Source organism: Melospiza georgiana, chromosome 1, assembly GCF_028018845.1.
Source record: "Melospiza georgiana isolate bMelGeo1 chromosome 1, bMelGeo1.pri, whole genome shotgun sequence".
Lineage (NCBI taxonomy): Eukaryota > Metazoa > Chordata > Aves > Passeriformes > Passerellidae > Melospiza > Melospiza georgiana.
The window spans coordinates 134,373,381-134,394,857 of record NC_080430.1 but is presented as its reverse complement, the minus strand read 5'-3'; the positions used below and the strand labels follow the sequence as shown (position 1 = coordinate 134,394,857).

The 21,477-nt window shown below is 36.7% G+C and overlaps 1 protein-coding gene across 2 annotated transcripts in view; it reads right to left on the bottom strand.

Annotated features, from left to right (window-relative positions):
- Positions 1–475: 475 nt before the first annotated feature.
- TRIQK (triple QxxK/R motif containing) overlaps positions 476–21,477 on the bottom strand; it is a 60,250-nt gene continuing 39,248 nt past the window's right edge. For both annotated transcript variants that reach the window (XM_058040239.1, XM_058040247.1), the window contains 2 exons: positions 15,667–15,752; positions 476–5,723 (listed from right to left, as the gene is read on the bottom strand). In XM_058040239.1, the coding sequence (XP_057896222.1) occupies positions 5,610–5,723; positions 15,667–15,752 (200 nt within the window). In that variant the 3' untranslated portion in view covers positions 476–5,609. The remainder of the gene's footprint in view (positions 5,724–15,666; positions 15,753–21,477) is intronic.

Here is a 21,477-nt window from a genome sequence, read left to right as displayed (position 1 = left end):
AGCAGCTGCTTTGCTCCAGACACCTTTATCTCCTTGTAGCCCTTTTATCGTCCTATGAAAAAGAAGAAGTTGTGGTAGCTCTGACTTAGCTCTTCTTGAGCAACATGAGTTGTGAGGTGGTTGGCTCCTGGAAGAATTGGCCATTTTGCTTTGATTTTCATCCAGTCTTGTTTCTGGAGGACGTGCAATAGAACTGTGACATCTTTTTGTCACCAAGCTCCATACTCACCTCCCGTGGCTGCACTATTTTATATTTCTACAGTATCTTTGTGAAATGGCAAAAAGAGTACTAAAGATCTTTATGCTGCTCAGTTTTTCCATGGTCCAGCAAAGCCCTTTGTAGCTCATATTTGTAACTGATGTGGACAAACACTTTTTAGGGAGAGTTTGGGCAAGGCATGAACTGTGGTCCAGGGTGGACAGCTTTTCTATGCTGTGTGTAGCTATGGAGAATAAGACAACAGAATCAAGCCCATTGATTGACTAGTCAGGTATTTATTTGTTTTTAACATGCAAAACCAGTACAACAATCACAGAAGCTAGAAAAAATGTAGCACTGAAAAAAGTATTCATGCAGAATGAGTATTGTACTTGAACTATCCTCCACAATCATCAGTCAGTCTGTCCCAATATTTATAGTTCATCATTACAACTGCCAAAACTGGCAACCACAAGGATTGTTGTCTCAATTAAGGACAGTAAACAGATTGTCCCATTTTTTTTAATGAAAAAATCTAAAATGTAATACTTCACAGTTTAACATGTTTATTCATTTAAGCGAGCTAAAAAATAGTGGTGTGACATCTGCTTGAGAGACACTGGTACCTAACATTTTGGCTGTCTCCCCACTAATTTGATTGTGATTAAGGGGAGATAAAAGGATGAGTAGAGGATTCTGTCAATTAAATTAATTGATGAATTGCAAAAAAAAAAAAAAAAAATCACTCTTGGAAATGTGTATAAAGGAATTCATCTACAAAAATGCATTACCGCAAACTAAGAGGATGATGGAAAAAAGTACTGCAAAATATCTCCACTGGCTCTTTCAGGAAAAAATATTGTAAGCATAAGATCACAGCTAATCTTTGCCAATTTATTCATCTCATGGCTTCACTTCCCAAAGTGCAGGCATAATCCACTGTAAAATCTTTTAGGATGCAGTTCCAACATCGCATTTCTGCTGTCTTATTGATGTGCCATACTGTTATTTTCTTAGTCATAAGCACCACTAATTACTATGCTACTGTAAGTAGAACTTGAAATGCAATCAAGATCTGTAGTATCTCTTTTGTTGGCACTGTAACTCGCCTACTATGCTTTTCAAGTACGGCTCTCTACAGAGGATTGTCCTAAATGCATTTGACCTTCACAAGTGGCTCAGTTGTGCCTTATAAGGATGACAATCCCTTATCAATCATCACTCTGCTGGGAGCTCCTAGCAGCATCTTCCTTCTGAAAATGGCAGCATACAAAACTTGGCCCTAAGTAAGCAGATGAGCCTTTTCCATGGTAGCAATCTTCATGGAAGAGGCATGAACTGTTTTGTAGGGCTTTCACTGTGCTTTCCTTTAGTAGAATTGTTTAAAACCTGCGTTTTCAAACAAAACTTTTAGGTCAGCTGCTCTAGAGGACACCTAAGTAAACAGATGAGTTTGCTCTTGTTGTAGCTACTTGCAGTTATGTGTTGCAGCACAATCTCCCAGTCTACATGTCCTGCTACAGCTGGTGTGATGCATGGAAGGAGCTGATTCTGAATCACATGGTGTCTATATGATATGCAACAGAGAACATTAACTACAGCATTCTTCAAGAAAAGTTTAAATGTTTCTCTAGGGTCTATTAGGGAAATGCTTAACATGCCTCCTAAGCTTCCAGTAAAATATGTTTATGGACTCTAGCTAATAGAGCTAGAGCCTTTCCTTGGCAATGTTCACTAGAAGCACTAGTAGAAATACTAGACTGAGGCTTCTGTCCTGAGATGGTCTACATGCTGGTTCTGCTTTTGAAGAATCAAAGAGAAAAGGAAAACCACCTAGGAAGATTTACAGAACAAAATCACTTCTGGAAGACTGTTATGCCTTCCTAGGCAGAGATTATTCCAGACAGGACATCTGCTCCCACCCACAGCACAAGGACTCAGTATAGGCATCTCCTCCACAACATCTGCTAGAAAGAAATTCACACATGAATTTTACGACAGGATGTACTCCATTACTACTGATGTCTACCTTTTCCTTCAGGTGAATATTTTTGAAAAAACTCATTAAGCCAGGTGTGCTGTGTAAATTATTTGATCAGCAATCCTTCTTTGAAACAAGCATATAAAAATACTAATTTTATAATAAAAAAGTCTTGTACAACTGAAGTGATAGAGCTGCATGGATCAACTCCAGAAAGAGATCTGATCTATTAGTATTGGGTAGGATGTCAAAGGAAGTTCTCTTCATTGTCTTTTATGCATTCATAGGCCACATTTAGTTTTATATGAGTTTAGCGGCTAGAACTGCCTAAAGTGATCCAGATATTCTAAAACTGACATCAGTGCTTACTTTTGAACATTGTGCTGTTTAGATGGCTTTAATGTCCTTTCAAATGTATACATAGTTCAATGTGGTCAACATTAATAAGAGAACCAAATAGAAAAAAATCATTTATTAATAAAATAGACACCAAGCAACTCATACAACGATAGATGGTCCAAAATCCAAAAGGCATATTTCAATCTCAGATATAATTAAGGGCAAAATAAGCCAAATGTCCCATTAGGAATTATTGTACAGTTAAGAGATGTGTATTTGCTGCAATATTTACTACATATTTCTACATACACTGAACAGAAACTCTACCTACAAAAAAGATGGACTTTTTACAAAAGCATGTAGTGACAGCACAAGAGAGAGTTGATTCATACTAAAAGGAACTAAGTTTAGATTAGATATTAAGAAAAAATTATTTATTCTGAGGGTGGCGAGGCACTGGAACAGGTTGCTCAGGGAAGCTGTGGATGCCCCATTCCTGGAGGTGTTTGACACCAGGACGGGGCTTTGAGCAATGTGCTCTAATGGAAGGTGTCTCTGTCCATGGCAGAAGTATTGAAATTGGATGATCTTTTGCATCCCTTCTAACCCAAACCATTCAATGATTTCATGATTCTATGATCTTTCATGCAAATGAAAAGACCTAATCCAAACAAAATAAATAGACAAACAGCAAACTGTGGGCAATAAGGACTCATAAGCTACACATCAGTGAAGCTGATAGAATCACATATACAAGCACTTCAGATTTGGTCTGATTCACAGTTTTAGGAAATGGAATATTCCTGTTCTAGGAACTTCATGTTCACAAATTTGGCAGTAAGTAAGTAATTGCTTGCTTTTTAACACAACCAATTGAGAAAGCAGGTTATGAGAGAGAGAGAGAGCAAGAGAGAGCAGATCATTGAGAAGGATGACCTGCATGAAGGAAGTAACGACGTATCTTTCTCAGACCATACATGACCCAGAGAGCTATGTGCTGACATTAAGGAAGCAATCCTTCCAGCATGTTATAGAACATGAAAACTGCTAGTGTAAAGTAACAGGAGAGGAGTAACAGGAGAGGTCTGCAGCTTCTGTGACATGTGGTTGGGTGCTGGTGGAGTGAAAGGCAGGTCACATACAAGGAGACGGTTTGTGATATGCTTTTCCCTCCACTGGAAGTTGGGCCATGTGTCAGATAACGCTTCACCATAAATTCAGCATGTTGCAAGGTGTTTGGTCAAGTATGCAATTAGTAGAGGACTGTAAGTCATATACAGAAATGTTAGGATTTTGTGTCTGTAAGAGTCATACATAGAAAATGAGATATATTTGCATATATAATTTTCTCTTTCATATATTCTTTGGAAGACTGTTGTACTCTGAATTTCTAGAGTCGTTGTTTTGCATGGCATAAAGCGAATGAACACTATGACACATATGAAGTGGATCCTTGGGGACTCATAATGTATATGGTCATAGTTACTATATGGTTTAAAAATTAACTGTATTGATCCAAGTTTCTTAAGTGGTGATAATGGGACTGTGTCAATTTAAAAGAAATATATTTTCCATTATAATATTTGCTGTGATTTGTATCCCTTTGTATTCAAAATCAGTATAAGAAATCTTAGCCAGGCATCTCAGGAACAAGACAGTAAATACCTCAGTTGCAATTAAATCTAACATTCAGCTCTGAAATTTATGTCAAAGGCAAAACCAAGCCTCAGAATTATGAAAACTTTTCTGAAAGTCAGCCTGTCTAAATTTTCTTGTGACATTCAGCACCAGTGGCTTTACACATTCTTGATATCAAACGGAATCGGAACTGAATCTCAGTCAGAGAAAGACTGACCACACTTTTAAGAGGACCAAAACTGAGTCTTTACATCCAAAAGCTCAATTATATGCCAAACTCAAAGCAGAACAGGATAAAGCCAGAATTTTAAAGCTCCCTGCAGCTGCTCTGACACACCAAATTCTTCAAGGGGCTTTTGGCTATGAAAAGGAAAAAAATGCTATCTACAGTGCCTAATTTGAAAGGTACTTTGCAAGAACTGAAGGATGTAAAGGAGCCAAGATTTACCAGTTATTAGTATGCCAGGAGAAAAAATGTTTCCTTATTACTTACAGATTTTCACATTAGTTAGATGATTAAAATGATTGTATAGCTGAAAAGGAATGTTTTTATACAACATGCCCCTAATAGGTAGAGCAAGTTGATACCAAAACCATCAGGAAGAGCATAATTAAAACACAATTTTGACTTTATATTAATAGTAGACCAATACACTAATTAAAACCAACATCAACTAAACTTTCTATTTACACTAGTTCAGACAGCACAGGAGGCAAAGAACTGTGTTTCAGAAGCATATGTGAATGTTAGAGCTTCTGTCATCCAGGTGCCATTTCTAACAGAACACATGTGTGCTGAACAGTTGGCAAAAGAATGAAAAAGATTACTGCAGATATATGGGCACACAGAATCTGGAATGACAGAAAATTAAGTCCATATAGAAGGTGACAGACTGCTTGTAAGAAGATATTCTTTTCCTACAATTTCTTCCATCTTCATGCATGCGCACACATGCACAAGAAAGATTAAAAGGGAGAGAAAGGATGAGGGTGTTTTGATATATTATAAACACAAATGAAGAAAAGACTTTTTATTTGGTATTTCTGATTTCTTTTCAGAAAGAAACAGAAAACTAATTTAGTTATTAGGAAGCTCTGATTCCTAAATTCAGTCAAGGCAGACACTCCTGTGAAGTCAGCATCAATTCCCATGATAATAGTAGCACCTGTCTTTTGACATCAAAGTTTTCTGCCTGAGAAAAACATAATGTAAACAATAAACTTCATGTATTGTACTGTTGCTCCTGGCTTTGATATTAGACAAATACACTTGGCCAGGCATAAGTGTTCTTATGTTGGAGACCTGGAATGTGACTGACGTAGTGCAAAACTTTCTTATGAATTTGGACTGAAGAAATGGTATCATTTACTGTCTTACAGTGAAGGGACTGTGTGTTCCTATGTAGTCTTGTTGAAGCTGAAGAAATCTTGATGATAGATTCACTGCATCTGCTAGTTTTCATCTGGATCGAGATCAAGGTCCACTTCATTGGAAACATTAAGATAAAAAAAAGCATAGAAAGCCAACAAAAATACCAGTATAGCTGCAAGGACAAGGGCAACTTCCTGTAGAAATAAAAGAAAACAAAAACCTGTTAGAAATAATAACATATTTTCAGATTAATCAGGATTAAATGTTATTTCTCTTCTACAATGCACATCAAAATAACATCAGACATAATATAATTCCATAAGGCATTGATACTTTATTGATTTCTCTATTGTGGTTACCATTCAAAGTGTTGTAGAATCCATTCACTCACCATTTAGTGAGTCTGATATACCATCAGAAAGAGGATATTTAGCTTAAAAATCTTTAGTCTTACCTAGAAATAGGAGCTTTATATCTTTTTATTATTCAATTCCTTCTTTTCTAAGGAAAAGACAGAATTCACAAACCACAGTTTTGAACACAAATTTAAGTTATGAATTTACACTGTGAATTTTGATGTTTTCTAGCAATATGTTACTGCTTTTTGCCAACAAATTTGTAATTTTTTAATGAAGCAAACACAGTATGGTGGAAGTCAATGAAAATTGCTACCTCTACCTCCCAACCTCCTGGCATGCAGTACAACATGGAACTACATACTCCCTCAGAATTGGATGAAACTTTTCTTTCTTCAGCTCTGCAATAAGGCAAAAAGCACAACAATTTGCACTTGCCTCTCTTCCCATAAAATATTGCAACTTGCTGCATCTTCCTTAATTAACATAAAAGAGACTTCCAAAGTGTACATGATTTATAGCAGCTTTCAGAAACAGAAAAATGTTTTTATACTACATATTATACTCATTATGTGACCGCCTATCATCTTAAGGCTGGACTCTGTAAAAATGCAATTATAGTTCAATCATCCTCTTAATATTTCTTTTATTTCCTGTATTTCTTTCCTTTTTATTTCATTCAAACACACCGTATTACTAATTTTTAATTTTTTATTTTTTGTAAGGCACAGCACACTTTCTATAGTTGACCCTCATTTTGCTAGAAAATGAAAGATGAAAGATAAATTTGAGAAAAATCCTTATGTCCCTTCAGCTCTCAGGAAGTATGACTCTATAGCTAACAACTTCTACTCTTGACTCCTGATCATCATGATGAACTTTCAAAATTGTGCACTCAAGATGCTCCAAAGGTTAGTTTGTACCTCCAAATCCCACTCTCTCTCTAAGGAAAGAAGCAGAACTTCCCCTCAAATTCTCAGCTTCACATTAAGCCACAAAACAATTACATCAGAATGATCCCAATGTACATTTAAAATGAGAGAAGAAAAAAAGTTCAGTGATTTTATAACAACTCATCTGAATTGGTACAGAAGATGTCACATAAAACCTATTCTGTCAGTGAGACTGAAAGGAGATGCCTACACTGAACCAAGACAACAAGACACCCTTTACTGTCCAAGGAAAAAAATCTGTCCATCTTGTGTCCTCTAAGAGAGGCCAGGTGAATTCTTCCCAAAAATTACCATTTCTTCCCTTAGACTAGAAGGGAGTGCAGATGGTACCTCTTGTGTGCACTGTGGGATTAATCCTACCCAGCATCTCTAGGTCGGTGGTGGCTTTGTGACCAGCATTGTGTTCACTGACATGAAGGAGTTAAAACTGTGCATTTCATTTTTTAAAGTCTAGCCCATAATCTGGCATTCTTCTATAGAGCAGCATTTAATTTGCATTTACATGAATGCATTATATAGTTTATCAGAATGTTGGATCAATAATTCAACATATGCCATCTAATAAATTTTGAAATACTACTGCCTAGTTGGCATATGTTCTATAGGAGTATATTCTTTATTCTATAGAAACCTTTGCTTTCTATTTTATATGGATGATTGAGATGTATTTTAAATTTGTTTTACCACATTAAAATTACTCCTGCAAATTTGCTGAGGCTGTTGGCTACAGATTTCAACTACATTTCCCTCTTAGAATCGTACGATCCCCTGAACTTCATCCTCCTGATTTCATGATTTGATTTTTAAAAAGTACATCTAATTCACTCATACATTAAAGGAAAGTGATTTTTGCTTTGTTGCAGTTGCAACACGTCAGTATCTCACAAAAGGGCATGGCAGCATCAGACAGGTTTCATTTATTTCCTTGTATCCACAGCTGTGCTCCCAGACCCATCTGGCCACACAGCTACTAATCTTAAGAGGATGTAATAAACAAGTGACATACAACTGCAGGCTCCATCTGCTCAGGAGAGTGGACAACAAAACCGCACAATGCAGGCACCATTCACACTTGACACAGAGAGCAAATTCATTCCAATTTTAAAAAGTTTTTTCTGTGTTTGGATGCCACACTTCCCACGCTTTCTGCTTTACAATAGGTTTACCTTTCCCCTCCCTCCTCCCCAGTATCCCTTATGAAATGCTGTGAGTAGCAGCAGCAAATTTTCAGGAACCTTTGCATTAAAAATTTTTTTCAAAGGAAGTGGAATTGGGAAAATCTTGAGTTTTACTCTCAGGCTGCCCAGTAACTGCTTGACAGAAGCTGTTCTTTAATTCCTCTGCCTAAGTTTCACAGTGAGTAACACTGTGATAACAATACTATTTTCCCTGCACACCCATTAGGAACTGTGTGGGTGCATCAGTATTTATTACCCCTGGGAATGAAAAGTCTTACTAAAACTCCAGGTTTGAGAGTTATGCAAGAACCTTAATTTTGAATTACTGAAAAAGGTAGAGTAACAAAAATATAAAATAAATGACCTTACAAAGGACACAAAGGACATCTGGCACACAGCTAGGGATATGCAGTCTCTTAAGAATTGCATCCAGGTTATGGACTTTTATAAACATAAATTTTGCAAGGTAAATAGCAAATGAGATGCTGCACCACTGTACTGTATTTGCAACAACAGATATATATTGTCATTTTAATTTGTTTTATACTTTTCAGGCTTTGCTATTTGTATTTTAAGTCATGCATAGAAATGAAATGTTAAAATACTCCCTGCTTGGCATATACAGCTCCCTTTCTCTTGCACTTTATGGATCATCCCCATCATCCTCTGCAAAATCCATTTACTCAAAGGATTTTACCATGAATAATTAAAGAATAGAGAAAAAGTTCTATAGAAACAAACTTAACATGATCAGAGGGCATTTTCTCCTTTTTTTTTTCTTTTATATCATGGTACAGAACACTAGGAAACAACATTACTACTCTCAAATCCCTAAGTACAGTCATAGAAGCCTTTAAAAAGGAACAGAATTTTCTATTTTATTCTCTTACATGTAGAATAGCATATGTAGAACCCTACTGATTTCAGTTTGGTTAAGTTTTCCAGAAACTTTTCATAAAGGAAATGCATACCATTACGGCATGATGTAGATTTAATTCTCCTATCATTTTTTGTTAGTTTTATGTCTCTCAAGCCAAAATGCTTGGATTATGTCCTCAAATTCACCTAATGGAGCAAGTGGCAGAGCTGGGATCTAAACAAGATTAATCAGGAGAGGGGGTGAGGAAAAGATGTTGGCTATGATAACAAAAATCTGGACACTATGTATGGCAGCATCCTATCCTATTCATATAGAGAAATATCATACTTCCAGGAAATGTCAGGGGGGTTTTACATGTTTTTTAATTGTCTTTCAAATAGAATCACACCATTTTTACCTGAAACCTGCTTAAAATTAAGTGAAAGAGTAGCACAAATTGTTCTCTTTGAATTGCTAAATTCTCTCTTTCTGAAGAGATGAAAAGAAGATCATGCTGACCAAGGACACTTGTGCAAATAAATGTATAGGAACTCACAATCTTTTTACCTCATATAGTTTTTAACTGAAGACTTTAGGTGGATATTCACTTCAACCATGTTTTAGAGTTTCAATAAAATTGTATTTATAAATGAATGTTTACTTCCTTAATGCAAGACATTCTACAGCTAACAGAAGGCAACAAAAGTAATTTATGAACTTTAATCCACACTTTTAGGTTCCAATTTTTTACTGTGAAAACTTCAGATGGAAGAAAGATCATTGTTGTCTTAAATAATGAGAACAAGGTACTATTAGAAAGTCATCAAAAACACCTGGCTCTATGCCTGCAAAACAACAGGATTCATTTTAAAACAGCTAGATGCAAAATAGTGTGTACAGGTACCAAAGATGCATACAGTACTTTAAAGTGGAGTACTCTGCCTTGAAAAACTGTGACTCTAAGAAGGTCTTCGGATTTCATGGGTAACTACTCCCTCAGTGTGATTTCTGGATGCACAAAGGTGGAGGGATTTCCAGCAGGGAGATGACCAGTATTTATTTTACCATAGAGAAGAATGAGAGGTAGTTTGGTTACAGCATGTAACTATATACACCTTTAAGTAAAGCACCTATTTAAGTAAAGCATTTCTCTGTGTGGGATCCTTTTATCCTGTTTACAAGAAACTTTCAAGGCCCAGCTGCAGTTAGGTAAGTTCAGTCTTGAACCAACATGCCATTTTCTAGGAGCACGAATGATTGAACATTCTTAAGGAAAATATGGACTTCCATATCTGTGAGTCCTTAATCAGCTGATCTCCCTCAAAAAAATATGTTTTTATTTAGCAATTGGAAAGAATACTTCAACTTTGGCTTGTGTGAAAAGAAAGACTTGGCTGCCAGGAGTCAGCAAACTCAGCTCTCCTAGCTGCTCCTCTCCTTCAGGGCCCCAGGAAAACTCAGATTACTCCAACGGACAGTGCTACATTCTGAACCACACAAGTATCAGGTTATTAAAAGTAATAGCCCCCTATGTTTAACTGCTCAGACTTTTTTATATAGCATCAAAAGTTTTCTGATGCTGACATTTTCCTCCAATTGTATTGATTTTGTTTCCAGGATTTGAGGTTTTGCTGTTGTTGATTATTCTTTGAAGTGCTACAGACTGGTCCTAAGTAGAGACATAAGAAGGTTTGAGAAAGATGGTCTACTGCTCCAAGCTGGTACAGGAAATCCTCCTAAGATTTTGGTGGGTACAACCTCTTCACATCTCAAACCACCATGATTACAATACTTATGTGTTCAGGTGAGGTAAGGATCTGATTTTGTTCTTCTCTTTGTTGTCTCCCCTCCCTTTGATTTCAAGGTCAGGGATCAAAGCCTGACTAAAGGGATAGCTGGGAATATCACACTTTATCCACTGCTGGCACATTAATCTGCTCTGCATTTTGTGAGACACAAAGTTGGTTTGAAGACCCAGTATTTTGGCCAATACAAAGTGCTTGGACTTTGCAGAAAGTATTTGGATGAAATTTTATGATCTGTAACATACAGAAGTGCACATCAAATGACCTAATAGTCTCTTGTGGCCTTAATTTCTACAAAGCTATGAAACTGTATCTTGAAAAATGTAGTTCACTAATTTAGCAGATTATGAATAGCATGAAATTGGAGAATATCTTTTGCTAAAATACACCAGGAATGTGTTGTTATCTATTCCTATCTAACTTGTTCCAGATGAAAGAAACTCTCCACAGTGAGGTATCTAACTACACAACAGATGAAGAAGATATGCAAAAGAATGACAGATAGTAAGCTCTCACTTTGTTTAGGAAACATTTTTTCCTTAGCTGAATCGATGTACTGTGTTGCTAATAATTCTCTGTGGAGTGATATTCTGCAGTCAATAATGTCTTTGCAGGTACAGTGCAAATACTACTGTTAAGATTTGTGCCTACCTTTCAAGAAGAGAGAAAACTTCATCACTTGTTCCATGGACTACTAATTTGTTCTTGCAGCCTCTGAAAAAAATCTCTCCCCAAGAACTCCCATAACTTTTGGTCTCTGCATACTAAACTCCAGCTATCTGGGGGCCAAGCTTCCACACTTCTCAAACCATTTTCTGCCTGTCACCCTCCTGCTGGCATGTTTTCCTCACCCAATGAGAGCAGATCTAGCACCAGTGGTGGAAAGGCCTTCCTGCTCCACTTGGTAAGGATGAACAGCTGGGCTTCCAGCAGGACAAGCCTCATGCAGGGGGCCGACAAAATGACCCAGAGAAAGCTCAGAGGCTCCCTTTTTGGTACTGCTACAAAGGATTTTGTCTTATCCAAACACCAGGAGACATACAGCACATTGCTTTCTCTTGGAGCTGTTCCTTGAGACTGGGTCCTGCTTTTCCAAGAGACACAATATATTTTGGCACTGTCTACATTAGTGTCACACATACAAACAGAGCCAGTACAATAACTCTGCTACAATATTTAATCTTTAAACATGTTTAAAGAGCAAATATGACACACCAAGTACTAGCATGGTCACCCTGCTTGAACTAACTTTGGATTGTTATTAGTACTCAGCTGCTTCTCTGACATTATCAACACAGATAAAAATCCCTCATTGGGGAAATTAAAAAGTACTAAATGCCAGTGACTGAAAGAAACTTTGTTACTTTAAACCTTGCATTAAAATGACAAGGCAATCAAAGTTTGACAAGACAAGCTAATTAGTATGCCAGCAATGAAATGTGAAGAATCTCCAGGGGATTGGTTCTGAAAAGTTTTATGTCATTTATAGGGCCTTTTTTTAAGCTAATGTTGTCAGCTCTCGTGGTGAAATACACAACAGTTGAATTTCATTATCCTCATTGAAATTAAGGACTAAAATCCCTTCACTATTTTCTAGTCCTCTATTTTTTCTGCCCTAAATACTACATTAAGTCTTAGTTTACAGCCAGGCATGTAATTTCTTCAGGACACTAATGCAAAACAACCCTAGAGTTATCAATGACATAAAACAGCCTATTGTTTTAAGTGGCTGTATGGTGCTTATTGTGTTAGCTTATTGTGTGTATGTATTTCACAGAACTACAAACATATTCCCCTTTCCCAGAAAGTTTATACTTTTACATTTCTCCTTCCTCTACAATATTTTTATTAGCTTGAACTTAGCTTTTTTTATAATAAAAGGTTAATTTATTTTGAAATGCTGCATACTGCATCATGTACTGAATAAATACGCATATAGACAAAGAGCATGCCAAATACACATATGTGTCTGGTTTCTTCTCAAAGATTTACAAGAACTTTGGACATTTCTATTTAAAGTGCCTACTTATTACAATGCATTGTAGCTATATCGCCTTTTTTTTTTCTCAACACAGATTTAAGTTAATCAATTGCTACATCACAGAATTAGGGCCTACATAATAAAAAAAGACTAAAATCTCTGCCTTTGGAAGGTGAATCATGTTACTTATTAGCATTACTCATCCCAGGGAAAAGGAGGAGCTCTTAAGAGACAGTGGGGAGTAGAAATGGTTTTCTGCTTGGGGTGGCAGGTGAATTCCCTGCTGACCTACCTCACCTCTCCAGGTGCCCTTAAACAACAGATATGAGACCCTGGAATCTGAGGACCGGGGAGATGAGAATGTGGATAAAGATCCATCCAGGTTAGAGGGGTTGCCTAAGGCAGGGCAACCTACCCTGCACATCAAAACCTCCTCAATTAAGAAAAAAATAAGGGTAATAGTCATTGGTGACTCCCTTTTGAGAGGAATGGAGGGCCCAATATGCCAACTGGACCCAGCTCATAGGGAGGTATCTGAGCCTTTGGAAAATCACCAACAAACTTCCCAGCTTGGCATGGCCCACTGACCATTGCCCACTGGTTTGCCAGGTGGACACATACAAAGTCCCAGCAAGACTAAGTATGATCAAGCGGGACCTCAAGGCATTGAGACAACTGGTCAAGGGATCTGAAGAACAAATTGTGTTCTCGTCTGTCCTGCCAGCTGCTGTCACAGCAAACATAAGTTGTCAAGAATTATTTCAAAAATTATCCAGAAAACAAGAGAGGAGGATTTCGGATAGGTGTGGAGGATGGATGTAAAAAGATGGCACTTGGCAGCTGGAGGATCTTAACGCCGGACTGAGCAAAACAAGTCGTGCTCCAGAGAGGGGTTATGGGGCTTCACAACTAAGCAGCCTCTCCAGGGGTAAAGGAGATTTCCCTACAGATGCTCCAGGAGCATCTACTGCCCATGGTGAAGTTCTGCTGCTGGAGGGATTGAGCAGGGTGAAGAGCTGTCACTGTGAGGTGGGAAGAAGTGCACTTTTACCCCAAGACATTAAATACACTTCGCTTCCATGCTGAGCACTCTGGGCTCTGTAAGCAGAAGTGCAGAGTTTACTCTACAGAAATTGCCCACGTTCTGGTAGAAGTATTGTAACATTTACTAAGCCTGAAGTTGTTGGCATTAAGCAGGCTCAGTGAGAAGGATGCATTTGAAAGCCCTGCCTTCCTTCCCCTACAAGCAGATCTCCAAAGGGAAAGGTGCCCAACTTACCTTCCTTTTTGCTTCAGATCTATCAGTTTTTCTCAGCAATTTGGAAACAAAAGAAATTACTGTGATGTATTTGGTAATGATCCAGATTTTTTTTAAGGTCCAGAAGCACAAAAAATATTACAGCCAGAAGAAAATATGTAAAATATTTTTTTTTTTAAGGCAGAAGCAGAATTGTGAACCTCAGACATCACACAGTGCAACTAGCAGAACCCCAGAAACACATCCACTCAGGACCAGGAGAGCACATGTGCACCTTAATGGCAAAAGTCCTTTATTCGTTAATCCTCAATTCTTCATTATTTATATTATTACACATATGCTTTCCCATTCACCCTCATTTTTAGGAAAGAATTACTTAAGAAAATAAGGAAATTAAACAGGTTTTGAAGGACTAAGTCTCATACTCTTCTCACTTGTGAAAGACATGCAAAAAACATGTTCATTTTAAAAGAATTAGGCTGTACACTAAGCCTCCAAGTAGAACATCACTTTTAAAAGGTCACGCCATTGAAAGAAAAATGAAAAGAAAAAGGAAAATTTAATAAGAAAGGAAGGAAAAGGAACTCAAAAGGTTAATAATTTATCCTTTAAACAAAAAAGGCAATCTACTTTTTCTCATTAAAACCTGACACACAGCACTAACTGAGGAGATTATGTTGTGAAAACATACTGCATCACACGGTAATGCTTGATCGAGATCAGCAATCAGGAGCAAAAAGAAAGCACTGTTTCGTGATTATAATAGCAAATTCTGGAAGACAACCAAATACATCATCTGGCAGCCTAACAGCTGTTGCAGCTTGGTAGTAATACCTTGGCATTTGCTATAAGCTATAACTTGAAAAAATTGATTTCTCATCTGCCAGAAACAAGAAAATGTTCTCCTTTTAACATTTCTGAAGTTTCTTTTACTAGAATACCCAGATAATGGATCTACTTTTTTATTTTCCTCAGGTTTTACTCTTGCTGTTAAGTTAATAGTGTATCAGTTAGATTAAAAAAAAACAATTTGAGGAAAAAAATACTGGAGGCAACATAAATAATGTGTGTTCAGATAGATCCTGTTTTGATGACATACTGGGTAGTAGATAACAGAGAATATTTCTAATTGTCCTCCTTGCTCATATTCACAGCTGTGATCCAAAGTAATTGTTATACTTCATACCTGCCTGAAAAGGGAACACTTTCAAAATAAAATTTAGTACCTTTCCATATGCTTTCCTTTGCTCTTAGTTAAGCCTTCTTTTTCCAAGTCAGAAACATTTCACAAGGATGCAGACTGAGACAATAATGCTGAGAATTATCAATACTTAACAAACCCACTCTTTAATTACTACTAGCATAGGATGAGAAGAGGAACATGGGAAATGTTTATTGTAATTTGTCTAACTATATGAAATAGTAAAGAATTTGTTCTGTGTGTAGACAGGCTCCCTGAAACCATCAATTTTCTAACCACACAAAAAGGTTTACTTTTTAAACCTTAAAGTAAACATGCATCATTAACAAGGACACAGACTACGTAAAATCTTTCAGCACTTCAAATATTCAAGTCATTTTAGGGTTAAGTAAAAGCAGTTAATCATAAATATTTCAGATTCTAGTATTCTACTTAGATTTTCAAGTGTCATAAACAATATCTCTCAGAAATCAATATTCACACAGTACATCTATGGGGAAAAGAAACAAACACAAAGGTGGTTTGAGCTATCAAAGAAGTCTCTACCTTTACGCCTAGTGCAGTTTTCTTGGCCTCTGCTTTTAATCTTGTAGCTCTTAACATAGGTCTGGTTTTCTTATAATCTTGTTTCCCTAGAGTAAAAAAGCATATTCAATGAAAACAATGTAAAAACAATGTTAAGAATATGAGCATTTATTTCAGTTGAAAAGTTAGATTCAACATATTAAAAACACCTCACAGTCCAGCATTTTAAACAACAGCTACTCTGTCACACAGGGATTCAATCTGTGCAACAGCCACACTTAACACAGACAGTGACAGAAACAAGATCTGACAAATCAGTGTAGAACCTGTTACTCCAGAGTGACATCGAAATACATCTATGGATAGACACCCACTACTACAATGTTTAATAAATTGTTCCATAGGAATCAGTTAGCAAATAAGTTGATTAAAGGTAGATTATACTTTTCCCTCTCATTGAAATCAGAACAAAAATTTCCATTAGAATTTTTCTTGCTTAGTCATCTCTGATGCACATATAAATGTGGAAGACAAGACATTCTGGTAAATGTAAAGGTTTGTAATTCTGAACTGGAACATTATTTGCAGGTATCAGAACTCAGAGATATGAAGATCAGTCTAAGTAAATGCTAATAAAATCATTGCTTGACACCATCTGCTTGTAGAAACATGTTACACAAAATCTTCTAGATTAACTTTCTTCAAGTTACAGGAACTATCTCTTGAAGACACAAAGAGTGCAGCCCAGGGCTTGAGTCAATATGAACAGAGTTCAGAGGAGGACATGTAAGCATTCAGAAATGGTAGAAATGGTATAAATCATTTATCTCAACTTAATAATAAAGCATAAAAAACCTGATATCTCTCAGGGATATTTCTGCTATCTGAAAGGCTTGTTAGTGTTCTATCATGAACTATTAACCATAGCTTCTTTAGATTAACAGAAGTCAAGGTACAGATACAGTCACAAAAGGAGAAGAAAAAGAAGAATCTGTGAAGAAACTGCTCAGAGGCATACAGCCTCAGTACAACTGCTTTGGCTTTTTAAAAAAGTCCTTTTTATTTTTTCCCTCCTAATGCATACATATCTTTTTTTTTTTTTCTTTATGCCTAATTCCAAAGCTAAACCATAATGCTTAAAGTAGTGTTTGGCCTTTTTCAAATCACTAAGTTCACCTATTTGTACATTAGCTTTCATTACTGTTACAGTCAAATAGTTTAACCTTTCCTTTAAAACTTTGTCCAGTGGTTTGTGCACAAAAATCCCATTTATCCAAGCAGATGTGATTTTATATTCATAATCAATAATGCAAACTTCTCATTTTATGGCCACCTTGAAAACTGGGATATTATTTTGTAATGATGAAATACTGAAATGTGTCTCTTTCTAGTAATATACTGGATTCATGGAAACCCACTTCTGGCTTTGTCTGCTCCTTGTATTACCCTGGTCATACTCAATGCAGAGATGGTCTGTGCAGCATAACATGAATCCTGAACTCACATTACCAATTTGCCTTCATTATATCATCTCTCCTCAGCCCTACGGATTATATATTGGGAAGGTCTCCATACTGTTCTTTGTTCTTTGGTCAGATATTATTCATTATAGACTTGAAATAACTTAAAAATACTCAATAACAAATGGAAAAATAACTGAAACCATATGCATTAGGAATTTAAAAAAGGCAGCATATATCCAAGCAAACTCAGAAAACAGAGGGAAGAAAGGATGACAGAGAGATGATTTATGTCAGAGGCTCCAAAATATTCATCCAGTCAATACATCTTACTAGCAGGAAAGGACCACTGCACCATTATTTTTCAGAAGTCAGTAATATCTGATAATAGGATGCATCAGGACTACAGTAATCTTTTAGAACAGCTGGAGAAAGACTTGCAGAAACCACAGAAATGGCTAAGTCATGAGATTACATCAGCCAAAGAAACAATGTTTTTCTTCTCCCTAAAGTCTCACATTCATACTTTTGCCATGAAGTAGTTAAAAGATCTTTCAGAATTTCCATTACAAATGGCAGGAGTTTATTACTCATAAACATACACTCCAGGCTGAAACTTGGCATAGACACACCCCAGCCTTGAATTTTTTGTTTGTTTGTTGGGAGCCAACTTTCATAAGTGATGCAGCTACTCTTACTTACTTGTGAACAAACTATAGAAATCAATCTGAAATGTTTAAGCACGAAAAATATCTTCATTTAGAACTATATAACTGACAAGCACTAAGTTCAATCTCAGTTCTCAGGTTTGCTGCTATTCAGGGGTAAATGAAACAAGATGGTCAGAAATTTCCCTTCCAGTGATGCAACAGCATTAGCTAATGAAAATTAGAAAGCCTGATAAAGTCCACCAGGAATGGGACAAAAGTCAGCTAGTAAAACCCACCTCCCTTTCCTTCCATTGCCCATTCTCCCTCCTCTTCTCCACAGCTCAAGTGCGAAGGTGACGTGAGCAGGGGCAAATATTGCATAGCAGACCCAGTTTGTGAAATACATGTATTGGTAGGACCATGTTTATTCATCCAAAGCTTACCAGTGCTCTTTCACTTGGTTTCTGGCACCCTGCTATTCCTTTTTCCAGTATCATGGCTACAGCTAAGACTGAATTCTATTTACCTAGAGAATACTTCCAGATTTATATTAAGTCTGATATGAACAACTAACCCTCCTGTAACAACCAGGCTATTTCAGTGATGACTCTGGAACTGTAGTTCTCCAAATCCATGCACCTGCCATTAATTTACCACTCTCCTTGCTAAATGTAATAGCCAAAAGGAAAAAAATACAGTAGGGAAACAGTCTGAGTCCATCAAGTGCAAAAGTTTAAAAAGGGCATCTGTGGACTTCTTTGTAATGAAAAACAGATTCAGCAATCATACTAAAAGACTCTTTAAAACGTGAACTTTCTGAGGCCTTGGGAAAGACATCTGCACTACAGGACTACAAAGAACAATGAAATGCAAAGCTCCTGTCACGTGAATACTGATCATTACCACCTGGAAAACAAGCAGAAAAAAGTAATACAGGCTCCCTACAGCCTCCCTTCTTTTGGGCTTGCAAATTCAGCCAGTTGGGATAAGTATATTCACACTCTCAATGTCTTCTAGTTTTATCTCACTTATCCTGCAAGCTGCCTTGTACATTTATCTGTCAGAGTCATCAGTTTAAGCTATTTCTTCTTCTCAGGAAGTGATCATCAAAGCCAGTTGAGACAGACTCATCAGACAAAGCCCCATTTGTCTGCTTTATCTGATGCCTATCTGAGACACCAAGTTTTCCTGATGGAATATACGAAGGCAAGAAGAAGCCAAAAAGATACCACTGGAAAATTTCCAGACCAAATCTTACTTTTCATATTAAACATAATCCTTACCTCTTTGACTAGTCATTATTGTTATCAATTTGTCATCTCTTCCCTCAAACTCCAAACTCTAGTGCCAGCTTCCCTAAACTTTTTTTATAACTACCGTTATTTGTTTATTTTTAAACAAATGCACTACTTCTTTCCTTTTTCAGGTCCACCACTTCCTTTCTATTTTTAAGGCCAAAGACTTTAAGTACTCCATGATAAGGCAACTATTTTTACTGACTGCAGTTCTCTGCTTGTCCTGCTTCCTGACAGTGCCTCCAAAGACCATCCACCTTCCCATCCAGTGCCTGAAGTAGCCTTTGCCTGTCAGAAACTCTACAGAGCTTGCCTGGCACCTCCTCTCTTCCTTCCATCCTTCTTTTCCACTCCTTTGGTGGCAAAGTGACCTCAGTGGCACCTGAAGTGAGCTGTGCCATGTTTACAGATCCTGTTTGGAAACCTTTCCTGGGATAGAAATGAAGACTATTTTACCAGCTGTAGGATTAGAACAGCGTGAAGATAAGGGAGCTTTTTAGCTACTAAAACAGCTATATTGTGAAAAATTACAAAGGGTGCCTCCTTCAGAGTGGATATTAGAGATTCATACAATATGCAAAGTGAGTTTGTTTCTCTTCATGTAACTAGGAATAAAAAAAATCTACGCATGTTACAAGATTTTTTAAATTTAACTCTGCTTACAAGGGAAATTGAGATCCCATAATATATTATGACCAGAGATGACCTGATCTTGTATATTCAGTATTCTTTTTAATTAAAACCTCCAATGGCATGACGATAAATGCAAAAAAACCCTAAGTAATATGTATAAATTAGGCAAGTTATTTAAGTTCTGGATTAATTTTGTTGTGCAGACTATCTGGCAGTGTCACAGAAATATTGCACAACACTGTCCCTCTGCATACATACCAAGCTCCTTTATACATGCAACCGAGAATGCAGGATGTTGAGCACTGTATTACAGAAAACTGACCACATTTAGGATTGTGTTTAAAGATGCTGCTGTTTAAGACACAACCTGAAAAAAATCTACAGAATAACTTCACGAGGAAAAAAAAACCTTGTATTTCCAACCCTTCTAGATATTTACTCTTTCATTCTAACAATAGCTCATTACTGGAATTGAATAACAGACTAAAGACTGCCTCTCTGCTTTTCAATTCATCAGGCTTAAGCAGAAACACGACTGCATCTTTGGCCTTTGTTGATGCTGCTGTCCAAGCTTATTATCATATGAATATCTAGTTATTGTTTTATAAATGTTCACATTTCAGGAGCTCCCTGCTTTCTTTTCTCTCAGCAGACTCTACAATATCCACCTTCATTATCATCATGTGGCAGCATTGCTCTTCGCCTGCATTCGCTACTTTAAAAATTAATGCACTGCTATTTTCTGAATACTGTACTGCGTAAGCTGCTTATGAGTACATTATGCTATCAAGCAAGCACATGCAGAAAAGCTTCCTAAACTGTTATTCTTTCAATGAAAATACAGCTGGTTCTGCTTCAAAGGCACTTCTTTTCACCTGCAAATGGACTTGCTTCTACACTTATTCCTCAATTCATTGTCTTTTATTTGTGTCTGCAAATCTTTAATTGCCTTTAATTAGAAAGAAGTAAATTCAAGCTTTAATCTTGCAAATACATTCAATCATAATTCTGTCTGGGATGAATACCAAGTTCTATTCACTGACTGATCTTTATAACAAAGGTATATAAATTTATTGTCCGTTTATATAGACCACATCAATTAAGCCACAATGGAAAACCAAATAGATAAGAGTCAAAATATTTGAAATGAGAAATGTGCAATCTAAATTTAATTACTCAGACAAATAATTTGAAGATGAGTTATTTACAGCATGCCAAAAAACCTGACAGATAGTTAAATTTTTTAATCACACTACAGATTTAAAATTCCTTTCAACACTTGCAGTATAATTTGTAACAACCAACAAACTGCTGTCCCGAATCTTTCTGTGCTGGTATTATAGTCATACTCAGAACATTAGTAAGATGTTTTCCATACATTAGCAATCCATTTCATATGTTAAAGTACTGCTTAAGGATCAATAAAACTACAACTAGAGGGTAAATTTTAGTTACCAGTACCAGTTTAACTAAAGTACTTTACTGTAACTGCTACTGAAAACCATACTAAAATACATACATATCTAATTAGAAACTAAAGACAGATTGTGGCAAGACTTACTGACAAACTGCAAGTGTGAAATCACACACCTAGTTAAGCTGAAATCAATTGGTTTATCATGATTATTGATATGAATTAGTGAAGGTTCCAGGAACCTTCCACAAAACCCCACATAACAAACAGAACAAGAAAATGGACTTCTGCTCTTTTCAGGGTTTGATTTCAAGCATCCTGTCCTTTTACCTGCAGTAATAGGGGTAAGGGAGAATTAGATCTCATTAGCATGGAAAAAG